General features: G+C 32.6%; 3 protein-coding genes across 7 annotated transcripts in view; 1 reads left to right on the top strand and 2 right to left on the bottom strand.

The window, feature by feature from the left end:
• LOC116844018 (cilia- and flagella-associated protein 61-like) overlaps nt 1–12,328 on the top strand; it is an 84,242-nt gene that overhangs the window by 56,672 nt on the left and 15,242 nt on the right. The window lies entirely within an intron of this gene.
• Nucleotides 1,569–3,282, bottom strand: LOC116844020. The gene is made up of 2 exons (XM_032815082.1): nt 3,115–3,282; nt 1,569–3,049 (listed from the first exon to the last, which is right to left on the bottom strand). Exon 2 carries the CDS (start codon nt 3,028–3,030, stop codon nt 1,729–1,731), a length of 1,302 nt encoding a protein of 433 aa, XP_032670973.1. The 5' UTR covers nt 3,031–3,049; nt 3,115–3,282; the 3' UTR covers nt 1,569–1,728.
• The window catches only part of LOC116844021, an 11,317-nt gene continuing 4,734 nt past the window's right edge, over nt 5,746–12,328 (bottom strand). Inside the window, exons 1-4 of one of the 4 annotated variants that reach the window (XM_032815084.1) lie at nt 8,682–9,163; nt 8,416–8,601; nt 7,487–7,659; nt 5,746–7,405 (exon numbers count right to left, since the gene is read on the bottom strand). In XM_032815084.1, the coding sequence (XP_032670975.1) occupies nt 5,926–7,203 (1,278 nt within the window). In that variant the 5' untranslated portion in view covers nt 7,204–7,405; nt 7,487–7,659; nt 8,416–8,601; nt 8,682–9,163 and the 3' untranslated portion in view covers nt 5,746–5,925. Of the gene's footprint in view, nt 7,406–7,486; nt 7,660–8,415; nt 9,164–12,328 lie in introns of those variants that run through there. The other 3 variants (XM_032815085.1, XM_032815086.1, XM_032815083.1) reach the window with 3 other exon arrangements.

Genomic DNA, 12,328 nt, shown 5'->3' with positions numbered 1-12,328 from the left:
ATTAATAGTAATAAAAAAATTAAGAATTAATTTTTTTTAATGAAATCTACGCGGAAAATTTTTAAACGGACATTTTTATTATATTTTTATTATATTTTTATTATATTAAGGTTTGTGCAAGGTTGATTCAATGTTCCTCAATATTATTGCAATATTGACATTGTTGCAATTCAACATCTTCTCAACATTGATTTAACATTATTGTTGTGTATGGGAAAACGTGATAGGGATTCAATAGTATAACCTGATGAGGATATTATAATGAACCAGATTAAGGCCTTCATAACGACGCAGTCGGCGGTGAAGAGCTGTTTTATAATAAGTAAAAAGAGAGAGTTGAGAGAGAGAGAGAGAGAGAGGAGAGAGAGGAAGAGAGAGAGAGAGAGAGAGAGAGAGAGAGCAACGCGTCGTGATCGCGGGCGAACGTGTATCAATCTCGTATTCAGCTCGTAAAATTATACGATATTTTCGTAAATAGTAAAGGTCCTTGTTCTTTTAAAAAACGAGTTAATTTATGTTCCCGTGCGCGAGCGCAAGTGCAAAATAAAACAGGGAATGTGGAGAAAGAATGAAAATTTGCAAGTTTTTAAAATGTTGTTAGTAAATAGATTGAGATACAACAGTACAAGGAGTATTTTCTTACGGAAAAAACTACAAGTAAACACGTAAAATCTACTTAAATCTACGTAAATCTTACATGCTATTGAAAAATTTTAGTTTTTTAATAGCATATGCCGGGTAATTTTTTCGTATTCCTATATTTTTTTTTCGCAAAGATGCACTCGAAATAGGCTGATAAATAGGCAATATTTAAGAATTTGGTAAATAAATTGTCCTCGCTGCATCTGCTTGACTCTTGGTCTGAAAGATATACAGTTTATTGCGTATTGCATTTTTCTAAAATCTACTAGCAATTTTGAATTCATCTTAAATTTTCTGTTATCTGCGATCATTATACAGAGGTTAACATTACTAATCGACTTTCTCTATCATTCAACGTATAAGATTTAAAGTAACATTATCGAGAAGTTCATAACATATAAGACGTACGTTATCTTTTACTGGAAAGTATCAGAATTACTTAAAAAAAAAATATATATATATTTTTATATAATATTTTATTTAATATATATATATATATATATATATATATATATATATATATTTATTTATTTATCTCGGAAAATATCTACTTTTAAATTATTTTACTCCAACACTTCTATACACGAAATAACCAGAGGAATCAATTTATATTAAAAAAGCACATATTATTACTCTATTTAAAAAATTCATGTGAATAGCATCATTAAACGTCCCCTTGAAACGATATTAATTTTGTTTGCAACATTTTTCAATGAAACTCTTGGTTTTCGAAAATGTGTAATACGCGCATTACGTGTACAACGTTTGCGCGCAAGAGTATATAAAAGCAACATGCTGTTTTGGGATGCTTTTATGCATTTCATGTATTCGTATATTACTATCAATATGTTTTGATTAAAAGACAACAACAATAAGACAACAAGAACATAAAAGAAAGAAAGAGCTGTTATATATATTCTTTATTATAAATATCCATAAATATCCATAATTCATAAAATTTAGATTATATATTATAAAAATATTCACAATTCAGGAGGGCAATCTGTCTTTTGTATATTTTGTATTAATGTTATCTAAGAGATATGGCAGTCGCATAAGAAAGCTTCAAATCATTTAGAATGGTTTTCATGAAGGATATAAATCCCGATACACAGTTATATGCGAATTACGATAACCAATACCATCATTGTATAATTGTGTGCATGGATAAAGAGACTTGAAATTGTTTGGTCCATTATATATAGGATTTATATTTAGAATCTTTCGTATGATTTTTATGTTCTCTTCCGCTACAGATTGCGATGTGGCTGTTAGAATACACGGACAGTTCATACGCTGTGATGTCAATAAGCTATCTTCTTGCCATGTGTTTGTTGTATCAAAATATGCTTGAAATATTATAATCACATTTGGTTGCTGAAACGTTGGATCACTCGTATACTCGTGATAAAATCCAGGACGGCTCACGACACTAATCCTCTGAATTTGAGACTTGCAGTCATCACAACTTTTCAAATTTATATTTTGAGTTTTTAATTCTTCTCCTATTAGTACAACTGTTAGCTCCTTTATTTCGCATAAAACATGCTGAAGAAGTTCCCAAGCCTTTATATATTTATTTTCAATGGAGTTTGCTGATATTACGTGAATAACAAATTGAGGTCCTACCATATTTGGAAGATTTAATAACTGCGATTTTTTCATACCATCATACAGCGTAAATGGTCCTGATACATAATCGGAACAGAAATATGCAAATTTTGTAAAAATTCGATTAGAAGGACCCAAATCCCTATAAGAAGAGTGCACACAATTGGAAACAAACTTATTCATGTCTTCAAGAGGTTTCGATCCATTAGGAAATGTAATTAATTGTTGAAATTCTGTAGGTATGACACTTAAGATATCTAGGTTAAGTTTTAACAGCAACTTCTCACATTTTGATGCGTGATTGATGTCAAAATCTTGCTTATGATTATAGCAGTAGTAGTCGGAATAGCATTTTTTACAGTAATTTATCTGAATCTGTTTATGACATATATAACACGATCTTGCGAAAATGATCATTTGTATTTCGTACGGTTCCAAACTATGTGGAAGCTGTTGCATGATTACGCGTAAAAATTCTCTTCTTGATTCAATCCATTTGACCGTTTCTAATTGACGAAGGCGCCATGTTATGTTACCGCTCTGTCTTAAATATTTTGTAATATATATGCAAAATTGCTGGTGCTGCTTAAAATGCATGTTTCTATGTGGTATACCGCAGTAAGAGATCATGTAACAGTTATGGCAAAATATCAGTTTTTCTTTTACTATTTTGCAAACGTGACAGATATTTGGATGAAAGAAATTATTATAGTTATAATCGGCGTTTATCCACAAACTATCATTGTACAATTTTTGCACATCCGCATTAATCTCCATGCCAGTATATTTTGTTTGCCTGAAGATAAGGGATACTTTTTTATAATTTGAATTTAGAAGTGATTTTTGTGTGAGATACGATACCTGAGCAAAAATAAAATAGTTTTCTTTACACGGTTTAGATGTATATTTGGTGACTGTTTCCCGAACACTGAGAAGCTGCTCGCAAGTTTCCTTAAATGTCACGAATATAGTTGGTACACAAATGTAGTTGGCAAATAGTATACAAAGTTATAATTGCCTACGTATATCTGTTCGCAAGTAGAATATTGCGCATAATCACATATGGAATTCTTAAACAATCTATCACTTGTATATTGTATTCCCTAAATAAATAAAGCAAAAATATAATAATATAATAAATATATAATATAAATGAAATAAAATTAAAATATTGGGAATACGAATTAGTTCGGTCCGTTTTTTATGGTCAAAATGCATTTATTTTAGAACAAAATAATTGAACAGATTAATCAAAGTATTGTCCATCGCTGGCTACTACTTTTTCCCACCTCTCAGGCAATTTTCGAATTTCATCTCGAAAAAATGTCCCGTCTTTTGAGGCGATCCAAGTTAGGAGCCAATTTTCGATTTCTGCGAAAGAAGTGAACCGCTGACCTGCCAAATCGTGCTACATCCGTCGGAACAACCAGTAATCAGAAGGAGCAATATCCGGCGAATACGGCGGGTGCGGTAAAATATCCCACTTGAGCGTTTCCAAATAATTTTTTACGACTTTTGCGACATGAGGCCGAGCGTTATCATGCAGAAGAATAACTTTGTCATGTCTTTGCTCGTATTCCGGCCGTTTTTCTCGTAATGCACGGCTCAAACGAATCAATTGTTGCGTAACTCCCAATGATTCTGCAAGCTCCTCTTGCGTTTAACTCGGATCTTCATCGAGTAATGCCTCCAATTCTTTGTCTTCGAATTTTTTTGGCTGTCCAGAGCGAGGCTTGTCTTCAACGCTGAAATCACCATTCTTGAAATGTCGAAACCATTCCCTACATGATTTATCAGTTGGAGCATTGTCACCATAAACTTCTACAAGCATTCGATGCGCTTCAGCTGCACTTTTCTTCCAATTAAAGCAGAAAACTAAAACCTCCCGCAAATGCTGCTTTAACACAAAATTTGACATATTCAACACAGTAAAAAACAGGGGTTTTGTATGAAACTCAAAGCGATATAAACTGAATATTATTGACAGATGTCTAACCTCTCTGAAACCACCGAAATCAGCTGTCACTATGAAACATTCATAACAGCCAGAGCCATCTTTTTTAAACGGACCGAACTAATTTGTACTCTCAATAAAATAAACTCAATTCTCTAATAATTAAAAAAAAAGATAATGTAACATAAGAGTAACATTTTCTTTTAATAAGAATTTGAAAATATTACAAATTTAGAGAAAGAGAAGAGATTCAGCTTCGCTTATTAATTATAATAATCAGTAGTCTAGTGTCATAATGAATAAAAGAAACTCTCTGATAAATGGTTAACGAAACATAAATAATCCATGAAAACAATCAAATTAACATAAAATCACAGGAAATCATATTAAGTTTAACTTATTAATTAAATTTTTTTCAATTTTTTCCTTTTATTCATTAATTTTCCTTTTATTCATTAGTAAATACATTAATCACAGTTGTCTAATGACAAAGTGGAAAAAGACGCTTCTTATACCACATGATTCGTGTGTCCAGTTTTGACAAATATTATATTGGTACCAACCTTCAACACTACCTGAACATTTATTTTTACAAATGCTGAAAGGGATGTTCCTTTCATAAATTTTTGTTGTGTCCCTTTCAAGAATATGACATTCAAACAAGAAATATAACCTCTACAAATGCAATATTCAACAAATGTAACCTATTATCCCATTATTAATTATTTTATCTAAATTTTATTTATTGGTAATTTTTTATTTCTTGGTCGATATATATTTATTTGCACTATTACGTGACTTCAACTATATTAATAGTATAGTCTAACAGAGCGTTTTCTTAAAGCGCAGCATACTTTACTTTGACACATGAAGGAACTCACTCAGCTGTTATCGTCATCTTATATGGGATCTGCTTTATTTTGCTGAACTGGCGGTACTAGTTCACTCTCATTTTTCTTCTACTAAATTTTATCTGTAGATATGTCTCTTTTTAAGTTTCGAAAGTGCAGCTTAGCAATAGAAAAACATACCTATAAAATAACAGTGATGTAAAAATAAGCGCGATTAATCAGTCACAATAATAAATTATTTTTTTTGTTCGAATACCATTTTTCAATAATTGCAACACCCCTTTTTTACGCGCCATTTTTAAAGCACTTTCTCCCTCTATATTGAATTCGGTAATTTAAGTTTTATTAAGTTTTATTATTTTATTTACATCGTTATTAATTAACCTACATTTTTAATCTACCTTATTAACCTACTTTATTAATCTACATCGTTTGTGAAATTAAATATATTATAATTTTAAGACTAACTTTTAACCACTACACTTTTATCAAAAAAGTGTTTATATCTATCTTCAAACAAAGCAATATTCATTTTGTAACCGTTCGCACTTTTCGTGCAGAACGTGATGGATAATTGTGCGGCATTTAGAGTTTGTAATTTTTCGCGCAATTCAAAGTCCATTCCGCATTGACCGTACAAAAATAAGTCTGTAAATTGTACGCTACACAACAACAAAAAAGAAAAAGTAGTTGAATAAGATCTTTATTAGAAACATTCATAAATCATACAAAATAAATCATATAAAAATATTCATAATTCATGAAGACCATGTATCTTTTGTTTTTTTTATAATAATACGAGTGATATCGAAATTGCATAAAAGAGCTTCAAATTGTTTAAAATAGTTTTTATAGAGAATATGAACTTCAATATATAGTTACATACGAATTACGATAACCGACACAATCAGTGTGCAACTGTCTGAATGGATAAAGAGACTTAAAATTGTTTGGTCCATCATATTTAGGATTTATATTTAGCATCTTTCGTATGATTTTTATGTTCTCTTCCGCTATAGATTGCGACACAGCTGTCAGAATATATGGACATTTCATGCGATGTGATGTCAATAAGCTATCTTCTTGCCATAAGGTTGTTTTATTAAAATGTGCTTGAAACATTATGATCACATTTGGTTGCTGAAACGTTGGATCAGTCCTGTACTCGGGGTAAGATCCAGGACGACATACAACTTTAACCTTCTGATTTTGGCACTTGCAGCTATCACAACTTTCCAAATTCATATTTCGAGTTTTCAATTCTTTTCCTATCAGTACAACTGTTAGCTCCTTTATCTGACATAAAACATGCTGGAGAAGTTCCCAAGCCTTTACATATTTATTTTCAATGGAGTTTGCTGAAATTACGTGAATAACAAATTGAGGTCCCACCATATTTGGAAGATCTAATAACTGCGATTTTCTCATACTATCATACAGCGTGAATGGTCCTGATACGTAATCGGAACAGAAATATGCGAATTTTGTAATAATTTGTTTATGACCTAAACTCCTATAAGAACAGTGCACACAATTGAAAACAAACTCATTCATGTCTTCAAAAGGTTCCGATCCATTAGGAAATGTAATTAATTGTTGAAATTCTACAGGTATGATATATAAGATATCTAGGTTAAGTCTTAACCGCAACTCCTTGCATTTTAAATTGTGATTTTGCTTAAAATCTAGGCGATGAGATTCGCAGTAGTTGACGGAATAGCATTTTCTACAGTGAGTTAATTTAATCTGTTGATGACAAATACAACACTTTCTTGCGAAAATGATCATTTGCTTTTCGTACGGCTCCAGACTACGTGGAAACTGTTGCGTGATTACGCGCAAAAATGTTCTTCTTGACTCAATCCATTCGGATGTTTCTGAACGACGTCCCTTGTTGTCGTTCTGTTTTAAATATTCTGTTATATATGCGCAAAATTGCTGATGTTGTTTAAAATGTACTTCTCTATGACTGTTACTGCAGTAAGTGATCATGTGACAATTAGTGCAATTTATTAGAGGTCTTTTTTCTATTTTACAAACGTGGCAAATGTTTGGATTGAAGAAATTGTTATAATTATGATTGCAGTTCATCCAAGAACTATCAGTGCACAATTTTTGCACATCCATATTAATGTCCGAATCCATGCCAGTATATTTTGTTTGCTTGAAGATAATAGATACTTTTTTGTAATTTGAATTTGGAAATAATTTTTGTGTGAAATATGATACTTGAGCAAGCGTAAATTACTTCTCTTTACACAGTGCAGATATATAGTTGGCGAATGTTTTGCGAACACTGAGAAACTGTTTGCAAATCTCCTTCAATGTCACGAATATAGTTGACAATCTAAATGGTACACAAAGTTATAATATCCTATATAATATTCGTTCGCAAATAGAATAATGACATAATAGGATAAATACATACGAAATTCTTGAATAATCTATTAGTTCTATATTCTATGATCTATTAGTTTTGTATTCTATGATTCCCTAAGGCTGGATTCCACAAACATCGTTTGACCTTGATCTGATTTTAAGTCTTTGTTTCAATTAGTTTAAAGATGGCTTAAGGCTTGATCAACATTGGTGGAATTGAGTCTAAACAAATAAAACATAAATATAATAATATAATAAATATATAAATTTTAAATGAAATAAAATTTGTTAGCAAAAGAAACTCTATTAACAATTTTCTGCATTATTTGAAATTATAGTAAAATTAGAAGGAATTTTCTATTAAAAATAAAAGGTATATTAAATTTTTTTTGGATAGAGAATCAATGAGACTAGGTGAAAGATATGAAAAGAAAATGTGTAGGTGCATGGATGGGATTTCAAAGATGGAGCCGCGACTATAAATTTATGACAATTGACACGTATATTTTTGAAATACATGCATGATAGTGTACTCGAGTGTTTTGTATTTCTGTTTCTTTTGTTTATGGTTACAAATTGTTCCTAGTTCTTTTTTTATTACATTCTTTTATTTATGTTACGTTGCCTCTCTAATTTTTCCTTTCTCAATTCCTCTGGCGCACGCAGGCGCCTCTCCCCACTTTATCTCCCGCGTATTTTCTATCAAGATATCTTTTTTATTGTATATTAAAGAAAAACCTATTAACTTGTATATATACACGAGTCGCCTTCTATGTGCATATCAAATTTATATACAGGATGTCCGGTAACTGATCGAGCAATCGCCGTATACGGGTAGAACGAGTCAAAATGATCATAAAAGTTACATATCATTTTGAAATTTTCTCAATATTTATTCCGTAATTAATTAAAATGTATAAACAAATGAGTTTATGAGAAGCGATAGGACAGGCTCTGTGTGTAAAAGAAATGGCTTACCTCTTAGCAACGATGAGTAAACAGCTGATTTCGAGGCGGAGTAACGTATACATGTCGCTTGTTATTATTCTTCTCTCTCATTTAGTAAGTCCTTTGTGTAATTAATAACAATCAACGCGGTATTTGGATTTTTACCTAAATACTAATTTTACCGCAAATTTATATTCGATGACTTGTATGTATAGTCTGTAAAGTAAGAGCGTGGTCGAGTTAATTTATAAATAAAATGAATAAACAAGATTTTCAAATATATATATGCATTGTACTCAATCAGAACAAAGATGCAATTATATTAATAATGCGTCCAATCACTACTGGCGTCGATAATTGTCTGGCATCTTCGCAGCATACTTTCGACCAAATTTGCCTATTGAGCCACGTTCCAGTAAATCATCGACATTTTTTACCATTGTATCGGTGCATCCACTTCTGTACGAATACTTTTGATTTTCTCATTTATTTAGCAGCCGCTAATTGCGACATTTTTGGATCTTTCGGGTGGACGCAAAGGACTAAAGATGTCCGCCTAGCTGGCTCCCCTACTTAATACAAAATGAACACAGACGATATATAATAATGCGCTATTTATGCGCTCTTCGAAAATGAAACTAACAAATTTTGCGCTGTTTTAGTTACGATAAAATAAAATTTTTTTAGTGAATAGATTTCTCTCTTGACGCGGTGAACATAATCGCCAGAAAACTTTTTAAAAATAAAAAAAATCGCTAAATCAATTATATACGGTGAATCTACGATTTATGCGCTCTTATATCTAAGCAATTTCGACTTTTGCGTTGCAACTCTTAAGGGACTTTTATCTTGTTGCGAAATCGTCTTGAAATCGTCTTGAAATTCCCTTAAAATGAAAGAGATCATTAAACCACTTATGAAAGATTAATCTACGATTTATGCGTTGCTATATCCAAGAAAATCGAAATTGCCTGGACATAAGAGCGCATAAATCGTAGATTCATCGTATATAATTGATTTAAGGATCTCTTTCGTTTTAAGGAGAATTTTATGGTGATTATGTTTTTCGCGTCAAGGGAGAAGCCCCTTAAAGGTTGCAACGCAAAAATCGAATTTACCTGAGTATAAGAGCGCATAATTAGCGCATAATTCCTACCTATTTGTTCCTATCTACCTATTCCTACCTATTGAGAGAAATAAAAGATTTAGTCTGGCTTATTAACTATAATAATCAGTTGTCTAATGGCACAATGAATAAAAGAAATTCTCTAATATTTAACAAAACATAAATAATTCATGAAAACTATCAAATTAACATAAAATCGCAGGAAACCATATTAATGGTTAATATTAAGGAAACCATAATTTTAACTTATTAATTAGTTTAACTTATTAATTAAATTCTTTTTCTTTTGTTTTCTTTTAATCATTAGATAGATACATTAATCACAATTGCTTAATGGCAAAGTCGAGAAAGAGGCTTCTTATATGATTCGTGTACTCAATTCTGACAAATCTTATATTGGTATCAATCTTCAACACTATCTAAATATTTATTTTTACAAATGCTAAAAAGAACGTTTTTTCATAAATTTTTGTTGTGTCCTTTCCAAAAATTTGACATTCAAACAAGAAATATAACCTCTACAAATGCAATGAAAAACAAATATTACCTGTCATCCCATTATTAATTATTTTATCTAAATTTTATTTATTAGTAATTTTCTATTTCTTGATCGATATATACATGGTTTGTCCGGGAAGTAATGAGACTGATTTTCTTGGGCTAATCAGAAGGGTCGGGGGACAGAGTCCCCGGGCATGACGGTTGGTGGAGAATGTCAGGTAAATGGTCCGATCCAGCTCGGTTGTTTCTGAGCCTTTACAGAGTACAGATCGCTTGCGAAGTGGACAGCTGTTTGAGCATCACGGGTCAAAATGTAGCGCAGTGTCGATCAGCAATACGTGATAAAGTTTTGCGTTAAACTCGAAAAATCTGCGACTGAGACGCTTGCTATGATAGAGAAAGCACACGGGAAGGATGCTTTCTCAAAAGGACAAGTGTTTAGGTGACTCATCCTCGATGTACTCTCTTCCTTCTCTGAACGCTTTGTGCCACCTAAACATTTGTACTTTCAATAAAGCATCCTTCCCGTATGCTTTTTCTATCATAGCAAGCGTCTCAGTCGCAGATTTTTCGAGTTTAACGCAAAACTTTATCACGTATTGATGATCGACACTGCGCTGTATTTTGACCCATGACGCGACGCTCAAACAGCTGTCCACTTCGTAAGCGATCTGTACTCTGTAAAGGCTCAGAGACAATCGAGCTGGGTCGGACCGTTTACCTGACATTTCCCACCAACCGTCATGCCTGGGGACTCTGTCCCCCGACCCTTCTGATTGGCTCAAGAAAATCAGTCTCATTACTTAATAAACCAAACCAATGATATCATCTTATGTCCCTCTCGAAATCCCAAAACTTTTATCTGAAACATTTTTCCCTAAAATGCACTGTTCAAGAGATATTTGAGGTAATCGATTAAAATGAGACACCCTGTATATGCAGAGTGTCTGACCGTACTGTACCAGAGCTAGCATAAAGCTAGAATAAGTCAGGATGAGTAATGGAATGAGTATCTTTTTTTAAACAACCACATAATATTTTGAGATATTAACGATAAAAAATTTCTATCGAGCGGCAACCCACTAGCCAATCAGCACGTGTGCTGCAGTGAAACGAACGCTGTGCGCGTTGTAGCATCAGCACGCCAGGCTAGCCGGGCCAGCCTCCTAACGAGGAAAACGCGTTGCCAGCAGAAAAATTATTAACAAAGTTGCATAAAATAAAAGTAATTTTTGGACACCATATATACAAAAACACCGAATTTGTAAGCTAGCAAGATACTTGCTACACACACACACGCGCACGCACACACGCACACACACGCGCGCGCGCTGCTCGCGTTGTGTGCGTGTGTTCCTATTATATTTGAAGTTTCATAAATAGAAAATAATAAAAATAAAAAAGTGATCGTCCGTAAGACTGAGAAGCTACACCCCCCAGACCCTCGCACCGCTGCACTTTTGTGAGAAATTCTCACTCTTTAGCTTAAGTATAATAGACTTGGCCTCCCCCCTCGCGATGCGGGCGGTCTGGGGGGCGTAGCCCCCCTGTTAAACGGCTAGGAACAGACACCATACATACTACATTTAATATACTCTATTAATGTATCTTGATATTAATGTATTTTTTTTTGTGAATAACTTTTTAACAAACAATGAGCGACAGTTAAAACTTTTTGCACGTTACTCAGCAGAAATCTATGAAATCTGTGAGGTCGCCATTATTATGCATAATTACCACTATCAGTTAACTTACCAAGAAGATGGACTAACCGACTTCTAATGATGTAAACAGACAACGAATTTTTTCGTACGAACCACAGCGTTATTTTACTAAGTATATTGCGTGCATATCACATATGATACATTTGTGAAAGTGTGGAAATGCTCCGGATACGATGTTTATTGTGATATGTAATACGTAAATACAATCGAAGTAAATATTTATAATTTAGGTAGTACATAATGTTGATGTTTAATTGAATGAAATTCAATTAAACGTTATTTCTCTTTTTCATACAACTTTATTTTTGTTTCGTGTGAACATATATTATTATACAGGGTGAATATTATGTACCGGAACACCTGAATATCTCGAAAACAAAGCGTTGTATAAAAAAATGTTAAATACAAAAGTTGTAGGGTTTAAAAAGATCTATTTTGTGATATTAGCAGTTTGACCTTGAGTTGCGTCATAAAGATCAGGTCAAGGTCACAATGATGTTTTTAAATAGATACCCCCATTTTTTATTGTATATTCTTGTAGCTTATCTCGAGAGCTTTCCAAAACACTATACTTAAGTATTTTTTCGTTAAG

Source organism: Odontomachus brunneus, unplaced genomic scaffold (assembly GCF_010583005.1).
Source record: "Odontomachus brunneus isolate Ranch 3 - 2012 unplaced genomic scaffold, Obru_v1 Obru_scaffold_038, whole genome shotgun sequence".
In the NCBI taxonomy this organism is placed as follows: Eukaryota; Metazoa; Arthropoda; class Insecta; order Hymenoptera; family Formicidae; genus Odontomachus; species Odontomachus brunneus.
Note: the sequence above shows the minus strand (reverse complement) of the source record. Positions and strands in the feature narration are given on the sequence as shown.

Coding starts and splice junctions, on each gene's coding strand:
- LOC116844020 (XM_032815082.1), bottom strand. CDS start 3,030: ATGGAGATTAATGCGGATGTGCAAAAATTGTACAATGATAGTTTGTGG.